The sequence below is a fragment of the Xenopus laevis genome, chromosome 8S (genome assembly GCF_017654675.1).
Source record: "Xenopus laevis strain J_2021 chromosome 8S, Xenopus_laevis_v10.1, whole genome shotgun sequence".
Taxonomy (NCBI): Eukaryota; Metazoa; Chordata; class Amphibia; order Anura; family Pipidae; genus Xenopus; species Xenopus laevis.
In genome coordinates this window covers 29908239-29929246 of record NC_054386.1, presented here as the reverse complement: position 1 = coordinate 29929246, position 21008 = coordinate 29908239, and the positions used below count along the sequence as shown (strand labels likewise).

General features: G+C 40.0%; 1 protein-coding gene across 2 annotated transcripts in view; it reads left to right on the top strand.

The window, feature by feature from the left end:
* col5a1.S (collagen, type V, alpha 1 S homeolog) overlaps positions 1–21008 on the top strand; it is a 113627-nt gene that overhangs the window by 74023 nt on the left and 18596 nt on the right. For both annotated transcript variants that reach the window (XM_018232589.2, XM_018232588.2), the window contains exons 24-42: positions 14–58; positions 1542–1595; positions 2221–2265; positions 3453–3506; positions 5705–5749; positions 6604–6657; positions 8797–8904; positions 10070–10123; positions 10448–10501; positions 11163–11207; positions 11312–11365; positions 11628–11672; positions 13379–13432; positions 13909–13962; positions 17029–17082; positions 18052–18159; positions 18354–18443; positions 18525–18578; positions 19141–19248. In XM_018232589.2, the coding sequence (XP_018088078.1) occupies positions 14–58; positions 1542–1595; positions 2221–2265; positions 3453–3506; positions 5705–5749; positions 6604–6657; positions 8797–8904; positions 10070–10123; positions 10448–10501; positions 11163–11207; positions 11312–11365; positions 11628–11672; positions 13379–13432; positions 13909–13962; positions 17029–17082; positions 18052–18159; positions 18354–18443; positions 18525–18578; positions 19141–19248 (1179 nt within the window). The remainder of the gene's footprint in view (positions 1–13; positions 59–1541; positions 1596–2220; positions 2266–3452; positions 3507–5704; positions 5750–6603; positions 6658–8796; positions 8905–10069; positions 10124–10447; positions 10502–11162; positions 11208–11311; positions 11366–11627; positions 11673–13378; positions 13433–13908; positions 13963–17028; positions 17083–18051; positions 18160–18353; positions 18444–18524; positions 18579–19140; positions 19249–21008) is intronic.

The following is a 21008-nucleotide window of genomic DNA, read 5'->3' as shown; positions in this document are numbered from 1 at the left end:
TTCTGTTCCACAGGGTCTTCCAGGTCCTCAGGGTGCTATCGGCCCACCAGGAGAAAAGGTAGGGTAAACATTTCCCTGCTGTTGTGTTCCTGCAAAACCAAAAGAATTACCCTCTATCCGACACAAAACATGATACATCTGCTACCAAAACAGATACCAAACCAGACAAGTTCATAGAACTATGTACAAAGCAAGCAGACTCTAATCATCTTAATTACTTTCATGTCCAGTGAAACCCTGGGCCAGCTAAGAGCCACGCTGCTTAGACTTGAGCAGCTTGACTTCAGTAGCGATGTTCTTGTTCCAATTAGATTTGGTAAATCAGTTGTGAAAGTGTAGACTCCCATAATTCCCTTTTGCACTTCCAACATTTAATTCCCTTTTTATAACCTTCTTTCTATTCTTGCTTGTTTGTTGGTTTTTCCATTCCTCTTTTCTTTAGGCTCCGTATCCTATCGCCATTCACCAAATAATATCTTCAATATGCAGTTCTTCCCCTGTTTTTGGTCACCATTATCTGTCGTCCCACCAATAAGGACAAAGTACCATCTCTATTTATTTTGCTCCTCATCTCAGCCCTTCCCCTCATTCTTCGCTATGCATGAGATTACTACAAAAGCAATCTGTGGCATCTCATATCACAAACAATTTATATGGATCCAGTCTTCAGAGTATAGGATTGTTAAACAAACAAGGAAAAGTTGTGCTCACCACTAATTTTAAAACCATTAGGCGGGGGTGCAATGAGGGTGTGACCACAAAATACATATAGTCAAATACAAGAGGTCCTCTGCACTCAACCCATTATCAATATATTTAAGACAGAGACATTTTGTGCATACTGCTACTAAAAAATCCCTTACCCTTTAAACAACACAGGGATTGTTTGTCCATATATTGCAATATATTTAAGCTGACCAACTACGTCAAAGTCATCCCATATCTGGCCAGTCCTATGCTCAATTTTCAACTGATTCATTAAGAATTCTATTGCTTCATTATACATCTTACAAAGGTTTGTTAAAAGTATATGATGTAAGTGTTATTTTTAGGTGTACTCTTGCACTTTACAAAAAGGGTGAAGCATCGGTGCTTTTTCTGCTGGTAACAGTACAAAGCAATTGTAATGTAAAGAACACAATGCATATCATCTATATGTTAAAAAAAATAATGTGTAATGTTACATATAGGAACCCCCAAGAAAAATTCATCTTTGACTCACCCCCCCTCCTTGTCCATACATGGGTTACAGTCATTCCTATACCCCTGTATCCTTGTATAAAAAGGTTTTTCATTCCAGAAGTTTTTCAATATGAATTCTAGTTGGTTCCTTGACCATTATGGGATTCTGCTTCATTTTAGACCTGTTCTATAATTTTCCATGCTAATTAAGCTTAAACTTAATTTTTCAAGATAAACTAGAGTTACCCTGTACTCGAGAACCATAGGTTTCAGTAGATTGATGATAACCGATTTGGAGATAAGTGAAAATATGTGATAAATTAATATTTCAAACTTTCCTTTCCAATGTTTTATTATAGGGCCCTTTGGGAAAATCAGGTCTTCCCGGAATGCCTGGAGCTGATGGACCTCCAGTGAGTATGAGCTCTCCCACAGGACACTACTGTCCCTGACTACTGTATGACGTAATTATCGGAGGAGCAAGGGCTTCATTAATCCATTAGATGTTCCAAAACTGTTGGGCAGTTCCCTGCGGGACTCTCAGCCTTAGAAGGAGAGGGCCAATCAGATCAGGTGATGCTGACTAAATGATTGATCACAAAGGATGATTTGAAGCCCAAGCATTGCCCTAATAAAATAACAAAACTATTTATGCCCATAGGAAAGAATTATATCTGAAAGACTCTCTACAGTGGAGATTGAATGCTCCTTATAAACTTTTATTTCCTTTTCCCCCTCAGTTTAACTCCCTCGGTCCTAACCTGTAGCTGTATGGGAAGAATGAGGGATCTGCCATGCTGTCTGCATCCAGTTCAATAATATCCCTGGGTGGTTGTGGGTAGATAACAGGCCCTACACTACTTGTTACTTAAGCGTAGTTCAGTCTGTTCTGCTTGGAACGCTACTGCTGAGCAGATATTGTCCTTGCATCTATACAAGAATTATTTCAGCTCAAGTGTGCAGACTACATATGGGTTTTCCTCAACTATTCATATGGAATATATGAGAGTAATAATTATTGTGTCTTCTGTCCTACAGGGTCACCCGGGTAAAGAAGGACCACCAGGGGAGAAAGGAGGCCTGGTATGGAATTTGCTTTCTATGGTTTACATGGTCTTTGGGCTTGTTCAACGTGCAGCTCATAGCAAGGAAGTCCTACACCTCCAAGCAGAGGCCTATCTTTAGTGGTGGATGGACCAGGGACAGTACATGCTTAAGAATTTTCCATTATTTACAGAATGTATGGTTGCGCAACATATGGTTCTTCAAACTACAACTGGTAGTACAGCCATGCACATAATGGTTTCCTCTGTAGCTTATGGTTACATATTGCCTCCCGGCCATTGTTCATCTCCCACAGACCCGATATTTCTAGTGTAAATTAATCAATATCAAGGGGATTGCTAAGGGCATTACCCTTTACCCATAATACTGACAGCATGACCCAGTAGTATCACGGCAAGAGAATAAAAATGTTCTTTATATCATGAAACTGACACTGGGCATGTCATGAAGTACAGGACATTCAGCTTTTCTTGCACTCCAGCCACTGGGTGGCAGTGTTGTTCCAATATCAATGCTACAATCCCTCCTGCAGTGGGTCAAGGAGTTGCACTGAACTGTTGCCTATTTATCCCTCACACACTGCTTCCCACTAAGGATTCCTGGGGTGGATACAGAACAATTACTGCACCTTTAGACAAACAAATGTTTGTACATGGCACAAATTCCTTCTCCATTAGTCACGCACACAATCCTCTCCTGGCTTGTCTAATTTGATCATTAGTATTCAGTGAAGGCTTGCATGGGATGAGCCCACTCCTCCTGTACTGATCATTATTATGTGCGCAATATCACCATTTCCATTTAAAATATGCATATGATGAGAAACGTGGCATTGTTGCAGTATTCACAGGAACATTTCCATCAACACACACACACCACCTAGAGCTCTAAATGCAGCATCAGTAACACTGTTTAATGAGATTCCTTTCTCACCTGTTCCCATCAAAGGTTTCTCAGAGTCGCATCTCACAGGTGAAAAAAACAGACACAAACACTCCTATTTATATGAACATACTACACACAACTGTGTGTGCCGCACAAACCTTGTTGTGTCTTTATACACACAATCTGAGGTTGGGACATTCACTGGCACATGTTATAGATGTACACTCAGCCCCAGCTATTAAACCTCCTTTACTCTGACCTACTCCAGTCTCTTAGTTCCTCGGACATGACAAGTTGTCCTCTTTTTTTTTCCTCTTCAGGGACCTGCAGGGCCACAGGGACCAATCGGATACCCAGGACCACGTGGTGTTAAGGTACGCTCAGTTGGATTTTCTTGTTTTGGGTTGCTGATATCATTTGGGTATTTGGAATTCCCGAGATCTTTCTCATTACCTAGGAGTTCCGAATCCAACATTTTGAAAGCTATCAAAATACTAACTTTTCATAGGAAAAATTTCTCGTCTCAACCTTAATTTGCATATGCAAGTGTGAATAAAACTGACAAAATGTAATTATCTAGGCACAAAAATGTGTCTGACATTCAAATCAGGTAAATCAGAATTTTCAGTGCTACGGTTCCACCAAATCCACTAAATCCACTGTTTCGGGAATTTGGCTGAACCCTGAATGCTTTGTGAAAGATTTAGCCAAATACTAAACCAAATCTGAATTTGCATATGCAAAGCAGGGGCAGGAAGGGGAACATAGAAAAAAAATCATTTTGTTTTCAATTTCTTGTGTGACAAAAAGTCATTTTAAGGATTTGGATTCGGTTCAGCTAGGCACAAGGATTCAGCGGAATCTAAAAAAGGCCAAATACCAAATCCTTACCTCAAATCCTGGACTGAATTCTGGATTTGGTGCATTCCTATTATTAAAGAGATGCTGAGTATCATTTTCATCCAACAAACCCTATTTTGGGGGGATGGCAGTGTTTTCCCTCCAAAATACCCTAAAATTCAAGACCCTGCTTACTAAGGAAGATGGCTTGCTCCTATGTAAGTGGAAGGAACCTGACTTGAGTTGGGTCAGGAATATCAACTGGCTGTAGCTCTGAAGCTTGGGCATTTTGTAGAGCTTCTGAGTAGTAATGGCGAATTTATTCGCGCGATTCGCCGCCGGCGAATAAATTTGCGAAACCTCTCCCAAAATGAGACGCAATTTTTTTCTGTTTCGCGCAAAATTTGCAAATTTTTCAGCGAAACGCCCCAAATTCGCCCATCACTACTTCTGAGTTAAGTTAGCCCTAGGAATATGGCCTTAGTTAAGCCAATAATCCCACGGTGACATACCACTGATTTTTTTATTGACAATACATAGTTTACTGCCGTCTACTTTACTTTTGTGAAGAGCCCTTCCATTGTAATGGAGAGGGGACTGTAACATACTGTATGGAGAGCCAAGGACTGGTGCATCATATAAGCCATTTCTTTATTGGTGGCAATTGCTCAGCTTTTTAGATAAGGAAAGCTTTACATATATCCAACAGTGGGAGTTGTAATTCAACCATGTGGACAAATAAGCCCAGTAGAGCATGATGGAGAGGGAAATTAACCTTTTCAATTGTAGAGGGGGCAGCACATGATCACTTGAACATAAAAACCTACAAATAAAGAGTTGGAGACACATGGATGTTGCAGGGGGGGCAGCACCAGGGGGAACTTGTGTGCTTTTGTACTTAACAGAGCTTTTCTCCATTAGAGATACATTAGTCTGTGAAGTGCACCAAATTTGGCGTTAGAACCGTCATTAAACTAATTGAATTTATTCTGCATCGCTGTGGAGAAGGCAAGTGCAGGACGACAGAAATACTCTCCCAAAGTGTCATAATTAGATTTGCTAAAGTGGAGACGGATGAATGTATCTCAGAGCCTAATGGACACAATTTACTACATTATATATTTATTTATGGAGTGTAAAGAAAGCCATTTGATGCAATTATTCACCATAAGCTCCTCCACAGGTACAATTAAATTGATGTTTTCTAATAAACTGGAAAGGTGCGTCGGTCCGAATGGAATATTTTTCCTTTTTTTTTTTTTTAATTTATTGGAGTCAGAGACAATGATCTTGGAGCCATTTCTTTTAGGGTATTTGCAAATTCTACCCAATTTGTCATCAACAAGATATAAAAACTGATAGGGCTGGTAGGTACCTAAGTTGGGAACAGCATAGAGCATGATTTGTGAATCAGAAGAAGAACCACTGTGGGCATCTTCAGAGACACAGATCTACCCTTTAAAAGGGCTGTAGTGTCCTCGGTCTGGTAGGGAAGCCCAAAATGTATGCTGGACTATGTCTAGACTAATCTTAGTTGAAGTTTAGTTCTCCTTTAAACTCAAGCCTGGCATGCTATATATGGGTGTGCATGTACTGATCTTCCAAATGCTTGTTGAAGCCCATAAAGGTGTCCTTTTTATCAATAAGGATATAAGCCGTAAAGTTTTTGTTATTTGTTACAAAGATTCTCTTCCATTTATAATAATGTTTTGCTGTCTCCTTTTTTCTGTAGGGAGCTGATGGAATTCGTGGTTTAAAGGGAACAAAAGGAGAAAAGGTAGGTTGCCATGACACCCAGAGCTTTTCTATGGGACTGTCTACTACATACTAGTATGGATTTCACACAAATAAAACATAACACAGATTTGTATCTGAAGAAAGAGGTAGGATATATGTGGTATAGGTTGTTGGTTGGTATGTTTTGGGGTTGACACTGGGAACATGGTGGCAATGGAAGAGACAAAAGGACATTGGCTGAGGGTCCCAAGAAACTCTTTATGCTTTATTTGGCAAGATATACCAGGGAGAATTAAGATCCATAAAGGAAGGCTAGATCATGACATGTAATCATGCTGTGCAAATAAGGATGACATACGGAACCCAAAAGTGTGAGTAGAAATGTTGGGAGGATCATAGCGACACAGGCCCTTCTGCATTCAGCATTCACTGTCGGAACAGAATCGCTAACAGCCACTGAATATAATGTAGGCTCAGAAAAGAGTTGGAAAGTAGAAAATAAAAATGAAATACAAAGCACAGTGCTGTCGAGTGAGAATTGGAACAAACATGCAGGAGCCATGTACTCCTCAGCAGAAGGCAGATAAGGGCACATGGAGAAATAGATAGGGCATGTTGAGCGGCAAGGCAGCACCAGCTTATATTGTTCTGCCTCCACCTGTGGTGTTAGCCTGACTGGCTATGGCACATCTCTATTAATAAAAGCAATTGAGTGTGGAAGAGACCGTGGCTTCCATAGCAACGGGCAGTTAGTCCATGTTTTATTCTGATGCCCAGTCTCTCCTATGCTCCAGCTGCCATGCTGTGTGTTCTTCCAGCAGCCACAGGGTCTGCATAACTGAACTGTGTATAACCTGTTTCTTCTTCTTGTTTTTGTTCCCACCAATGTTATAGGGTGAAGATGGCTTCCCTGGATTTAAGGGTGATATGGGCACCAAAGGAGACAGAGTAAGCAACTAAATCAGATATAACATATAAACAGCACATAAAATCCAGTATCATTTTTGTATGGTACCTATTACTCCATTAGCTTTCTGTGCAGCCAGATTTTACCCCCCACAAGGATACTGTTATAATATTGTAGTCTATATTGGTTATTGCCCACCTATAAACTATGCCTTTGGTATAGTTTAGTATTGCTTAGTAATTAATTAGGTATTTGAGAGTCTGGTGGACTTTCTTCAGGTTGGATTGGGATAGATATAAGGTTACAAAATGCTTGCTGGTTATTCTCTACTCTCTCAGTCTATAAGGGGAGTGAAGGCTCCCAAGTTGGTAGGCTTTATACAATATTCATTGCAGATCATTGACAAACCAAGGTCTGTATGATATCTATAAAGGATTCCATTCTTTGGAAATGTGGTCCCTATTCTCTTCTTTAGTACAAAGACTCTATAGAGGAGAAACCTGTAACATCACAGATTTTTTTTTCCACTATTGGTGGATGGAATGTACCAGCCAGGTGGTGGCACTGCCGTAAGTCATTGGGAGTCTTGTTTACCATGACATAATGACTGGCTTTCTTTGACGGGAAGCTTTCATCAGCTTTGTGTTTGGACACTTTATCCAAGTGCTCCTTTCTCACACACTTACAGCTGGTGCACGTGCTGGGTGGCCTCTTGGGCATTTTAATAAGACAGTGAAGTGTGTTACTCATTGTTTCCATGTCTTAGACTCTGTTTGTTTCAAGGCTTTGTTTTGCAGGTAAATAACTGAGCAAGACATGACATGACTTGTGTGTATACAGCCGGGTCTTTGGGGAATTCATTTGTTTGTCCCTGTAGCTGTCAGTGCTCTTCACTGAAGAGTCTGCATGGTTCTCTGGTCACGTTCTTTTGTGGAGGCTGTTCCTTTTTGAATGTATCTTTCAAATGAAATATGGGAATGCCACACTTAATGACCATTTATGGAGATTCTCTTGTGAAGCACCAAACTAGGATACAGTTCCTGTTTGATGGGACAGGAGGCAGTAAATTCCACTGTAATCTGTGCCTTGGTTTTTAACACTTTGCATATTTGTTTATCTAGAGCTCTGTCAGAAATCTTTACAGTTTCTGTAGGACACAGTACTCTTCCACATACAAGTCTTTATAAAAATGTAGTTCCCACTTTCAGTAGGATTTAGCTACACCACATTGCAGCCCTTCCACCTTCTAAAGGTAGAATCAATACATTCGTTAAGCGATAACCCATCTTCACCTGTGCACTGGAGACAGATGCTCATTAACTTGGCAGGCTTATAGCTAATATTCCAACAGCCTGCCCTTATTTGTGGCAGTGTTTCAACAATTATAAGATGAACGCACAGGTTTTTAATTAAGGCAATATCGCAGCACTGTCTCCAAAGGGTCTTGTTTTTTTAATCCAGCCAGTTCATCTTGATTGACTTTGACACAAGACGAGCTGACAAAGTAAAGTACAAGTCCTGCATTCATAAATCTCCTCTTGGCAGCTAGTTTTTAGAACGAAGACGTTTGTAGAACATTTAATCAGAAAGGGTCAGTTTGGCACCTATCATTTCAGTTTCTTCTCTCAATAAGACTATCAATGTTATGGATAAGTCAAACCTCAAACCTGTAAACTGGGTCATTTGCTGCTGTTGAGAATGTCAAGCTTTCATTCTACAACTGTAAATCTTCCACTGCTCCTAATAATCCCTGGCCTCTTATGTGCAGAAGATGGTCCTTCATTGTCCAACAGTGTCAGGCAAGGAATTCCCAAGCTGTTATAGGAAATGGATGTTAATAGTTTTCTATTACACTCAAACACAGATATATTCTTTAAATTCCACCACAACTTCTTAAAAAACAATTCTCTTCGTAGTTCTCTTTTTTACCCCATTAGTAAATATGAAGTGCTGCAATCTTCATATCTACACTGCGGTTCCTTATAGAGGCCGCAAAATCTATAGGTCTGACCATTGATTTAGATATTATTTAAGGAAATTCTGACTACCACTTCTAAGCTGACAATTGTCTCCCAATCTGTTGAATTTATTATTTCCATACTACTTTCCAAGCTATTGTCTTAATTATATTCCTTCATTCTTATTTACCCTCACTAATTACCTCTGTCTTTTTTCTCCAGGGTGAAATTGGTCCTCCTGGTCCCAGAGGTGAAGATGGTCCGGAGGGTCCAAAGGGCCGAGGTGGTCCATCTGGAGAATTAGGTCAACTTGGTCCTGCTGGTGAGAAGGTAGGCAACCTGGGCACCAAGTGCCTGTACAAATGAAACGCTGATCTGCCAAGATGCCTGAATTATATAGAGTGAAATAACTTTATTTGGAAAGAAACGTGTATATATAAATAGGTCTGGGGCATTAAGATGCACATTATTGAACTACAAATTTCCATTTGTTCTATTAGCCCTTGTAACAGCACAGTTCCTATCTCGAGGTTAGGAAACATCATTAGGCAATTTGAAGAGCCCGACGAGCACTCTGTTATTTTGTTCTCCAAGCGAGAGGCGCTTCATCTCTTTTTAAGTATTTCGACAAATGAGCATGAGAGGTTGACAAGTGTCAGTAAGCGTGCAGCGAGAATGGCTGTTTCTTTATAATTGCGGCTACATGGAGAATGGTAAAAAGAGCAGGGCTGGTGTGTTTGCCACATCATTAAAATTTGTTAGCACTCCCATATCATGTCCCGGATAGAGCATAGGCTGATAGAAATGTACTTACTGCTGACACAGTAATTGGCTGGCACACCAATTTCTTGTAGTCTTGGCAGAATTCTCAAATGCTCACACACAATCATATTCCTGAAGGTTTTTATTATAATAGGATGAAGTTCTTAGGAAAAAATCCAGCCCTCCCTTTCATATCTGTAACCTATTGTCCCTGGTCTGACCGAGAAATGGGTACTTCACACTGACAAATCAATACTTTTTTGTAGGGGAAAAATTACATTCTGAAATACAAAATAACGGACCTTCCACCTCCCTAAGAGGACTTCTTGCTCTATGATGGAGTTTGTAACTGTTGAACACAAGTACAGTGCAGAATATCAAAAAGCTTTAGATGCAATACAGCCTAGGATGTGATCAAGGCAACTTAGATCCATATTATAAAATTTGCACCAAATATTTACTTACATATAGGACGTTCCTATTGGGTGACCATAATCCACTTATCCTAGCCTATAGAACAAATACTAGACTTCAGTTTGTCTGATCATTCAGCTCTGTAGGGATACTGATATGACCTTGTAGTATGAAGGAAAAGCCCTGGGTCCCCATCTAAAATATAAATTATCATCAAATCCCCAAGTGAAAAATAACCTAGGAATGTCCTATTTCTGCCTGATGTTGGTTTATGTATATTACATCTGAAGAAACTAACATATATTTTGCAATTTTGCAGGGCAAGCTTGGTGTTCCTGGTCTACCAGGTTATCCAGGAAGACAAGGTCCAAAGGTAATGTTGTTCTACTCTCTCCCCAAAACTCTAGAGCATTCTGTGCAAATATGTACTGGTTTATAATGGTTAATTTTTTTATAAAATAAGCAAGTTGCTTAGTTCTACGTGGCAAGATACGGGGCCAGACTATGAGACAGGCAGCCAAGGATTAATACGATAACTTGCCTAGTTATTTACAGGGCTCAGGGTTTTTCAGCAGAAGTCTCCTCCTAACAAGATAAATCCATATTCTATTGATCTGAGGTCGCAGTGAGATGCGTGCCTCTCCAGGATCAAAAGTGAAACAGATGAACTAATGTTTTCACCTGCTGTTACCCAAAGGGTTCCATTGGCTTTCCAGGATTCTCAGGAGCAAACGGAGAGAAAGGCACAAGGGTGAGTGACATATTTCTTTGTGGAGCGAGTGATAAAATTTCATAATACTATTAGTTGATAGTAAAAGAAAATAAGTGTTGCCATTTTTGTTTCATGTATACGATCTAACACTGAAAGCATTTAGAATGTTTCCCTCTTGATACCCAACATAGAGTTAAAGGCAATGAGCGGAAATTGAGGCTATGGCACTAAAAGGGACTTAATTATTCATTTCACATTTGTTTTTATTGCAGCTTCTAATAACGTTCCTAAAACGTATGATTCCTATAGGAAATGTGACAGAAGCATGTGTTAAACAATGGTGTAGGGAAAAGTGCTTCAGCCACGTGTAATTTGGTTTTGAACAAGAAATACCTTTTCCACCATAGAGCCTTCTATGGGTTGTATCGACCACGTGAATGAAGGGGGTTTCTAAAAAAGATCTTCCAACTTGCCTTGTCTTGGCGTACACATTCCACACACTGTATCATATGAAACCAAGTTTTTTCTTGGGATATTTTTAACCAGAGTTTGACCCAAATGATTTCTGGACGTTCCCAAAGGGACCAGGATGATGGGATGGATAGACTAGTCCAGGCTTAGTCTACATGTTCCATTTGTTATTTGTTCAGTTTACTTGTTTACTTCAATAAAAAAAAAATACATTTTGTTTACTTTTTAGGGTACCCCTGGCAAACCGGGTCCAAGGGGGCAACGAGGTCCAACGGTAAGAAATCCAACCTTTATATCACATGGCAGACTACTGATACTGCTTTAAAAAAATTTATGTTTGCCAACGTGAACTAACCACATATACTGTGTTCTCTTTAGGGTCCACGTGGCGAAAGAGGTCCAAGGGGAGCTACAGGCAAGCCAGGCCCCAAGGTGAGTTAATAACCATGGTTCAAGAATTATGACTAAATGGTACCCCCTACAAGGATCTATTAGAGGGAGCTTTAATCTATTTTGGATTGTTTTATGCTGGTTATATTTCTCTGGATAATATAGAACCCTAACTTTAACAAAATGAATATAACATAGGGTATCAATAAATCGGTTTAGATCAGCAGATTGCTTGTTTCTTCCAGTTTGGGCTAGGTGCAAAGATGGCTCCTCCTTTAATTTGCTTTCTTCTTCTGCTTTGTAGGGTAACTCCGGAGGGGATGGCCCAGCAGGTCCACCTGGTGAAAGGGTAAGAGATAAATATATATATAAATCATTTCAAGTTATAGTTTTAGTAAAAGGCACATTGAACAGGCCTTTCCTTTCCTCAAAGGAACGCAGTAATGTACATTGTACACTTGCACTCGATACTCATGTAGAATGCAGATCTCTATCGACATGTTAAAAGTGTCCGACATTTTTGTTTTTGCTGTGAATTGCACACTTTTCTGGTGTTCAAAGGGTTATGGGAGGGAAAACCAGTTCATCAGATGTATTTGGTAATTAAGAGTTACTGGATATTGGCAATGACGCGTAGAAGTCACCTATTAAGAGATGATTTATAATGAGATCATTAGCAATGTCAGCACATCCCAGTGACCCTGCTGGAAGCTGGCATATTGTTGGCAGTTGCATGCCTGTTCCGTTATGATAAGAGGTTCCCAAAGGACAAATGTGCTGGGGTTTTGTGTACATGCACCCCCCCCCCTCACTTCTCACTTCACGCAAGTTGCTCACGTGCATTAAGATATCAATAACCTACACAATATAGATCAGATTATGGTAGAATTCTAATAGGATTATCCCTCAAATGTAACATCTGAGGGATATATTTTGGATTAGTGGCAGGTAGACCAATGATGCCTTATTCTACATAACTTTTAGCACAGTCTGACAATGCCCATTTGAGCTCCAGTTTCAATGATCTAGGGATAGAAATGGTACTTTAGGTGGTTCACTGCTTCACTATGGATGCACAAGCTTTTGTGGGGCTCCCTTAATGGATGTCAACCAGCATGTCTAAGGAAAATGCCATCATACCAACATCAGAATCTATCCATGAAATGCCCCCACTAGAATGTGGTATGATCACATGTTGATTTGTATTCAGTATTGTTGACAATGCAAACAGTTCTGTAAATGTTCTCGGATTCAATGAAAATGATTCATCCCAAAACATTCAATGTGTTTGGAACTAATGTTTGATGTGGACAATAAAGGGAACAACCAGTGTGAAGTGAAATGGGTCCGGGAGCCACCCGATAGCACTTTTATAAGGTAGAACACTCTGACCACTGACTGACTGCATGGCTCCATCCAGCAGACCTGCTGTGCTTGTTGGCAAAGAAATTATACAAGTGTCTTAGCTCAAGTCCTATGGCATTGGCCGTGGTAGCATGGTGCCATGGAGGAATGTAATCTTCTATAGTGTCTGCAGTAGGTTTTTTACGTGTTGTCAGAACTAGTTCTAATTATGTTAGAACGAGCAGTTTGAGCACTAATCTAGATCTGCACTGAAGATTTGGGGGGCTTACTGTGCTCAATAAATGGTTTAATCATGGCCAACTAAAAATACAAACATTATCCGCCTGGTGGCCTTCAAGATGTCACCAATCCCAGAATCATAAGTTCTGCGTCCAGGAGACCATTTCTAAAGACCAGTCTAGAACGAGAGCTTATAACTGCAGTTCATTCTGACAACACGGAGCAGTCTTAGATATGCAGTGCATGCCATACGACAATGCCTTGGCCCTCACAATGCGGTAGCACTCAGGTGGATTGGTTGAACAAGGACATGTCCACGGCTTATGTTCAAGCTTGGTAGAGTTGCATTACATTTGCATGGACCAGCCTTAGAAAAAATCTTGCCGAGTCATGCAATGCAGCCCGTTACAGTAATTCAAAGATGTCTGTTTCATATTGCTCAGATTGCTCACACATTTTCTTGTGTAACAGGGACCACCTGGACCTCAAGGACCCACTGGATTTGCAGGACCGAAGGGCCCCCCTGTAAGTAAAACTTGATGTTTTCATCCTTCAAAAACATTTTTAGTTACTTAAGAATAGTCCTAATTCCTACTATGGTTAATTTGTATGACAGAATTAGGTTATCGATCACACAACAATATAAAGGGACCACTAAGAAGTAACCACTATATAATACAAGCTCAGCCACCATATAACCTTTAATTATACTATCTACTTGAGCTGCTAAACACTGGATATATGAGCAGTAAGCTAGAACATATAAATTACATTTGTGTGTTTGTTTACTAAGGTCTTGTCATCTTTCCAATTCCATAAACCCAAATCTTATCCGCCAACCAATACTTATCTAGATGGAAACCCACTCCTTGATGACAACAGCTGAGCTCTGCCCAGTAACCCCCATAAATAAACCAGACAAACTCATAAATAAAACCTTTGGGAAGTGAAATAGGGATTGCGTGAGATTTGTTAGTTACCAAATTTTTCTTTTGTTTTAGGGTCCACCAGGGAAAGATGGACTTCCCGGCCACCCTGGACAACGGGGAGAAACTGTGAGTACATGAGTAGTTTTGAAAGCATCCTTACATCTGACTTCCACTGGTTGCGTGGTTCCTCTAAACCCTTCCCTGTAGCTGAGGAGATGTCACCAACCGTTTCTATGCAAGGTGCATGTCTCTTCAACTACATGGAGAGATTTACAGGAATCATCCCCTATTAGGCCAGTGAGGTCAGAGTAACGATGGTTTAATTAACAAGGCGTATGCCAGATCCACACAGACACAGACAAGCTAGGGAGATCCATACCAGTGATAAAATCTTGGTTCCAGCAGAATGCCATGAACAATTTTCAGTCTCTCGGCTAAATTTGTTTATTGGGAATCCTGCTTGGTCCATTTTTTCCATTACTGGTATGCCGATTCAGCATGGGCCATTTAATATAAGGAGCAGGTAGCAGTATTACTTTATCTTTCTTACAGAATGAAAAACTTTCTTTGCACATTAATTCAAATTACATGGGTTTGGATTGAACCTAAGTTTGGTTTTGCCATTGGGAAGGCAGATGTCTGATCCTAATATACATGATACAACTCTCATTCTCCTTGCTACTGAGAGCTGGACCCATTTAAATTTCTGGCATGGGGTAGATTCAGGAAGAATAATTGTATCTGAGGTGTGCTTCATGGCTGGCTTCTTAGGGAATACTACACTTGGTTAGTAGGAAATCAATAAAGGTTAACTTCTCAATCACACAGAGGTTTGGAAGGATAACAATACTGTGTAGAGCCTGATCTTAGTGGGAAGTTAGAGCCTCTTTACAAATATGGTTCAACCTATACAGCTATGGGACTTTTTATCCAGAATGCTTGAGACCTGGGGGTTTTCTGGATAATGAATCTTTCTGTAATTTGGATCTTTATACCTTAGGTCCACTAGAAAATCATGTAAACCCAATAGGCTGGTTTTGCTCCCACTTAGGATTAATTATATCTTAGTTGGGATCAAGTACAAGCTACGGTTTTATTATTACATAAAAAAAAGGTAATACATTTTTAAAATTTGGATAATATGGAGTCTATGGGAGACAGTTTTTCCATAATTCTGAGCTTTCTAGGTAATGGGTTTATGAATAACGGTTCCCATATCTGTATATGTAAATAAATGCACCCTCTAGTAAAATATGTACAGTGTATATATAAGAATGGGATCTTCTCTACATACAGTAATCCACCAATCACAGTCTACTAATAGGGAAACTGGAAGACAAATCTGGTACATTTCTAAGCAAATGATGACTAGACAATAGAAACAATGGCAGTTCCCCTTGGCTTTATTACAAGGCACGTCATTCTATCATCACGGCCAGCTTGCCATTGCAGCATGGAGTCAAATACACTAGGAACTGTTGTAGGTACATAACATTCTGCTTTGGGCTTCCAATTGCTGGTGTCCTGCAAAAATCAATGTGGCATCATTTTGCCCGGATGGCTTTTTTTGACAAGGCTGCTCCTGGCTGGCCCTAAGTTGGTCGCACACTCTTTGGATGCATATGGCTTGGTTAGTTGTAACAGGTTGCAACGCTGAGACACTATCCTGTGTTTTTCACCAAGAAGTATAATGAGGCATGCAAAAGGTATGGAAATGGAGACATGTCCATTGCACTGCCGCTCCGTATCTCTTACATCGATTTCTTTAAAGGGAAACTAATATTTAAAAGAAAATGGGTCCAACCCAGTCTAAAATGGTCTCTGAAGCTGCTCAAACATTAGCTCTGTGCGATAGCAGGGCTACTAGTAGCTTACTCGCTGTGTAAGTGCCATAGTGGCAGTCTCTTTCATATACTATGAAACTAAAGATATGAAAATGAAGCACCAACCCACGTTTTCTTTTCACATGTTAGTTTCCCTTTAAGTACAAAAATATGGACTTTCTTAAGTATTTTTGTACACAAAACTGGGCAGTATTTGGAATGGGATTACCCATAGGCATGCATGCTTCCTATTAACACATCTGTTCTGTCCATTGCTTACTGGGAACTAGAGACAATGGTGAGTGTTGCACTGCATTATTATAACCTCTCCAATCAATATCTTCTCTCAACTTCTATACAAAATAACTTATGTTATCTTAAAATTTAAAATGCTGTTCCGTGGTGGTGGAGGGCACCATGTTTGGCTGTGTGCTGGCAGGACCATAGGCTGACCCAGTACAGATGCTCTTGGTTCCCAACACAGTGCCTGGGACTGGAAGAGATGCAGCCAAGCATGGCAGCCACTGACCCCACTTGCAAAACAATGGCATGCAAACCAAGGAAGACACATCCCTTTAAAGACATGTAAGACACTAAATATATAGCGTAAAAAAAACAAGCACCCCTCAAAAATAAAAGCTGAAGCTGATAATACTGGCCTTTCAATGTCCATTCCATGTTGGGACTGAGAGCAGTGATAAAGAACGGAGAGCCAGCGTGCTGCAAGAAGTTCAATTATTCATGGCTCTAATGGCCACAGAAGAACAGTACAAAATACTGAACAGATGTTACATACATTAATGTTTTAAGAGAACATAGAGCCACTATGGCTTTGATACAATAATCTGTACTCGGGCAGCAGAAAGTAAATTTATTCTGCTCCTTCTACTTATACAATTCTTCTAAAACAAGATTAGTATGGAAGGAGGGGGTGTACCTTGTACTTAAGATGTTCCCAAAATCAGCTTTGTGGGTATAACCCAGCACAGTGGCACTGGAAGCAATATCACTCACATTCTTGTCTTCTTTAATCTAATGTTCTCTTAACCAGTTAGACCTAATGGCAGGAATTATTCCTCTGGCTAAATGCACATTTGCACCTATCTTCGTATCTTAATAACTGTCCCTTTGTACTGAATATAATGGAAATGAAATGCCAGTCTCTTGTGCTGCTCTAACAAACCCCTAACCTTCCTTTATTTCCAATAATATTTCATTTTTGGCTTAAGTTTTCTCATCCCTGACTCACCTTTCCTGAGTATTAATCGTTATAGTACTATTGTTTTAATAGAGACAAGTGACTCTTCGAGTGACTGTGGGTTCCCCTATCTCTGTCTCAGCCCCTCATGCTTTATGTTTTCATCACTAGGGATTCCAAGGAAAGACTGGCCCTCCTGGTCCCCCTGGCGTTGTTGGTCCTCAGGTAAGTGGCAAAGATTTTTAATTCCTTTAATAACTGTAGGTTGTTAGACTTGACACATCTAATATTGCAATTTGCATTTGCAAATGACACAATTTAATTCCTACTGGATATCAAAAAGTGCGTGTGGACTACACCATATGTATTACTTTGTCTGACACTCTCCACTCTTGAACTTCACCCTTCCAGTAGTAAGGCCTGACAATGTGACTCCTCACATAAAATCAAAACTGAACCTTTTAGCAGTTATCCCTAGTATTTGCCTCCTCTTTAACCCAAAAAAGTTCTTTATTAACATTTAGATTTAACATCACACTCCATGCTAATCCATTTTAAAACAGTAGCCCCCTCTCAAACCAAACCATACATTCAGCTTTTTAGCAGTTAAATTGTCTAAATCAAATGTTAGGCTTCACACTTACCCCCTCCAAACCAATTTACAATGGGAAATTGGACCCAACCCAACATACCCAACTTAACCCTGTCAGCACCTAGGCAGGACAATGTAACCTCCTTCCACCCAGCCTTATGCGAATCATTCTGACAGTAGGTCTATGCCCAGCCAAAATTGTCATTAGACATTAAAGGAATGTTGTGTATGTTTCTTATGCAACAGCTACTCTCATTAATGTAAAATTCCTTATAACTCAAAAACAATCCCCATTCTGCCGGTAATCAAGTGGAAAATTCTCGCCATGAGTTGCTGAAACATCTGCTCTTCTGTCATATGCATAGTCATGTATAAAAGTTAGTTCACGCCTGATCGCATAATTACAATCATTGTCATAGAATTAATTCTCTTTTATTAAAGTTTAAATGTGTTTTTGAAAATGATTTCCATGACAGATATTTCGGGATCTCCTCAAGGAAAAATCTTTAATCGCTGTCCCTGTGGCTTCACTAAATAATAAGTTATTGAAATTTTCCTCTGGCAGTTGTAAGCCCTAACATTGCTTCTGTGAATGCTTGCAGGGTCCAACTGGAGAGACTGGCCCAATGGGTGAGAGAGGACATCCTGGCCCTCCCGGCCCTCCTGGTGAGCAAGGTTTACCTGGCGTGGCTGGTAAAGAAGGATCCAAGGTAAGTAGGCATTTGAACATTCAAAGGAAGGCTTCTGATTTTTGCCAGTTCTAGATAATGGATCACTTCAAGAGAAGACCTTAATAACAGTTTTGTGTCTGCTTCCCTGCACTTACCCTGTACCTAAGTTATAGACATAGTTATTCTGCTTGAGAATTACTTTGTTTGGCCCTAACTTGTCTTTTCTATTTTAGGGTGACCCAGGTCCTGCTGGTTTGCCTGGAAAAGATGGGCCTCCAGGACTAAGAGGTTTTACTGGAGAAAGAGGTCACCCGGGTCCAATTGTAAGTACTGAGATTACATTAGTTCTGAAAGTAGTTAATGAACAGAACATGACTAATTATTGTTTGCCTTTGTGCTTATAGGGTGCTCCTGGACTGAAAGGCAATGAGGGTCCTCCTGGTCCACCTGGCCCAGCTGTAAGTGACCTTAATATAGTTCTTTAATTTTTCTTTGTGGTTTATTAAACCAATGATGACTTGAACATGACCAAAGTAAGATCCATTATAGGACTTGAAGTGCTTAGTAAGCGGGTCTGCTTCGTCTAATCAGGTTGAACAAGTATCACTGAATTGAAGAAGAGCCCCCCACCCTGATTTTCTTCTAGCATATTTAAGAACAAATTCTTTTTTAGCCATTTATACAAATATTCCAAGAGCATCCCAGGATCAATATTAAGTCAGGAGAGGAAAACTTTCTAAGTGATGATGCAGTGCTCAGTTTTAATCAACATGTGTACAGTGTGAAGACTTTTTCTTAGCTGCCCACCATACGGCTTATAGTTACAAATTCACCCCTCCACTGACCCCTTCATACACTCACATATAATATATATAGCCATATCTATACTAGGAGGAAATGTAACCCTAACATACTTTAGTTCCCTTGTTGAGCGAAAAGCCTAGTCCTTCACATCTAGCGTACATTTAAACTATCCTGAAGTTTTTCCTCGGTTTACAGAAAACTTGTTTTTCATTTTAGGGTTCCCCTGGTGAAAGAGGAGCTGCAGGTCCAGCTGGACCCATTGGACTGCCCGGACGACCTGGTCCTCAGGGACCACCAGGACCTTCTGGTGAGAAGGGTGCACCAGTAAGTATCACATTTAGATTGCATCCTGATCAATGAGTAGATAAGAGGGGGTTCTGAAAGTCTTACATTTGCCATGGACAGTGTGGCTATTTGTGACTAAATATGTGAGCCTTAAATGTCTCAGTATTCCAGGTTGCTATATTAAATGTCTGGCCCTAGACCCAGGCATCACAACAACCTGATTCTTTTCAAACAATGGCAGCCATACTGAATGGATACTGAGTGCATATGAAACAAGTAGAGGTGCGCCTTTTCAATGCTACTCATCATAAGACTTGTTGGAATAAATGCTCTGTACTCCTGTTGCTGTTTCGTTCTGCTCACTTGTGACCCTTTTTATATGGATCTTTGTAAAATCAAGACCCCTTTAACCCGGTTTTACAAAACCTTATATTCGGCAATGGAATCCATCGAGACATTAACCACATTTCTTATTATATCTGCTCATACTTCCATAACAAATGGCTCAGCTCACTGCAATATGCCTTAATTTTATGTGACAGAGTGTTGCAGTCAATCAATTAGTTGCATATGACAAGGTTTTGCAGCACAGGTCATGATCATTGAGTGTCGGGCTCTACCATTGGGATTTGGGGACCGTATATTTTAAGCACAAGAAAGAGGAAACCAGCATTTTCCATTGAGAATTGAGAACAATATAACATTTGGCCAGAATATATAGAATGTTGGTTTGGTAGTGCTGTACTGGAATGGAGTAACGGAACTGGTGGATGCTCTGGAGTTGATGATCATGGCGAGTCTTTGTAGAATAAATGCCACTCCCTTACCTTAACGTATGTATTTGAATTCTCTACATCATGTTTATGGCTGAACACCAGAAAGGTTGGGAGCTCGGGAAGTTAATCATGATAAAAGGTTTAATTACTTAACTAGCAAATATATTCCTACCTTGTGTACAGTGTCTGGCAGTTGTGTTTGTATATCAGTCTATTTGGGAAAAAAAGCACCAGCAATCCCCACATACTGTATCTACAAAAAGCTCCTTCTGATCCTGTGTAAATCTAAACAACTCTGACACCGATATTTCAAACACTGTATGAATTCCGTAGGGACGCGCTAAAGGCAGAAGTGAATTTCAATTGAATCAGGACATTAATGTTGATTGATTCTAGTTATTTAAGGTGCTTTTTCCCATCACTGAATTTTTCGCTTACGTTGGTGTATTAAAAGACCAAAGGCCAGGAAAACAACTTCATAAAGCTGTGGCTGTAGGGTGCACGGAGAGTACATTTTATGTCAAATGAAAAGTGCTATTTGCATTATTTATGGACCTTTGACACCGGTGCCCAGGATTTACTATGTACCTTGAACATTCACTGTATCACCATTCATAGCTTAAACAATGACAGGACGTACAACAAGTGCTTGTTTGAGGAACAAATACTACAACTGTGCCATAAATGCCTTTGTGTAATCCAAGGGCTGCAGCATAATTTAGGGCATGCGTATCTTATTTGCTGGTAGCCAATGTACACACTGAAATAATGTGATTCTTCTCCTTTTTTTTTTTAACCTATCGTTTGCACGTCTGGGTAGACTTAGCAGGAGAATAAATCACTCATGAGGAAAGAGACAAATGTTAGACTGGTCTGTCGTAGGAAATCTATACATTGGACATGACAATGCTCACCTTGTTGAGTCAGAAATTCAGTTGGCTAAATGGGAATGGTTAGACGTGAGGTCACGTAAAAATGCACTAATACACAGTAATGTTTTATTGCAGAAGGTCCGTGTTTAAT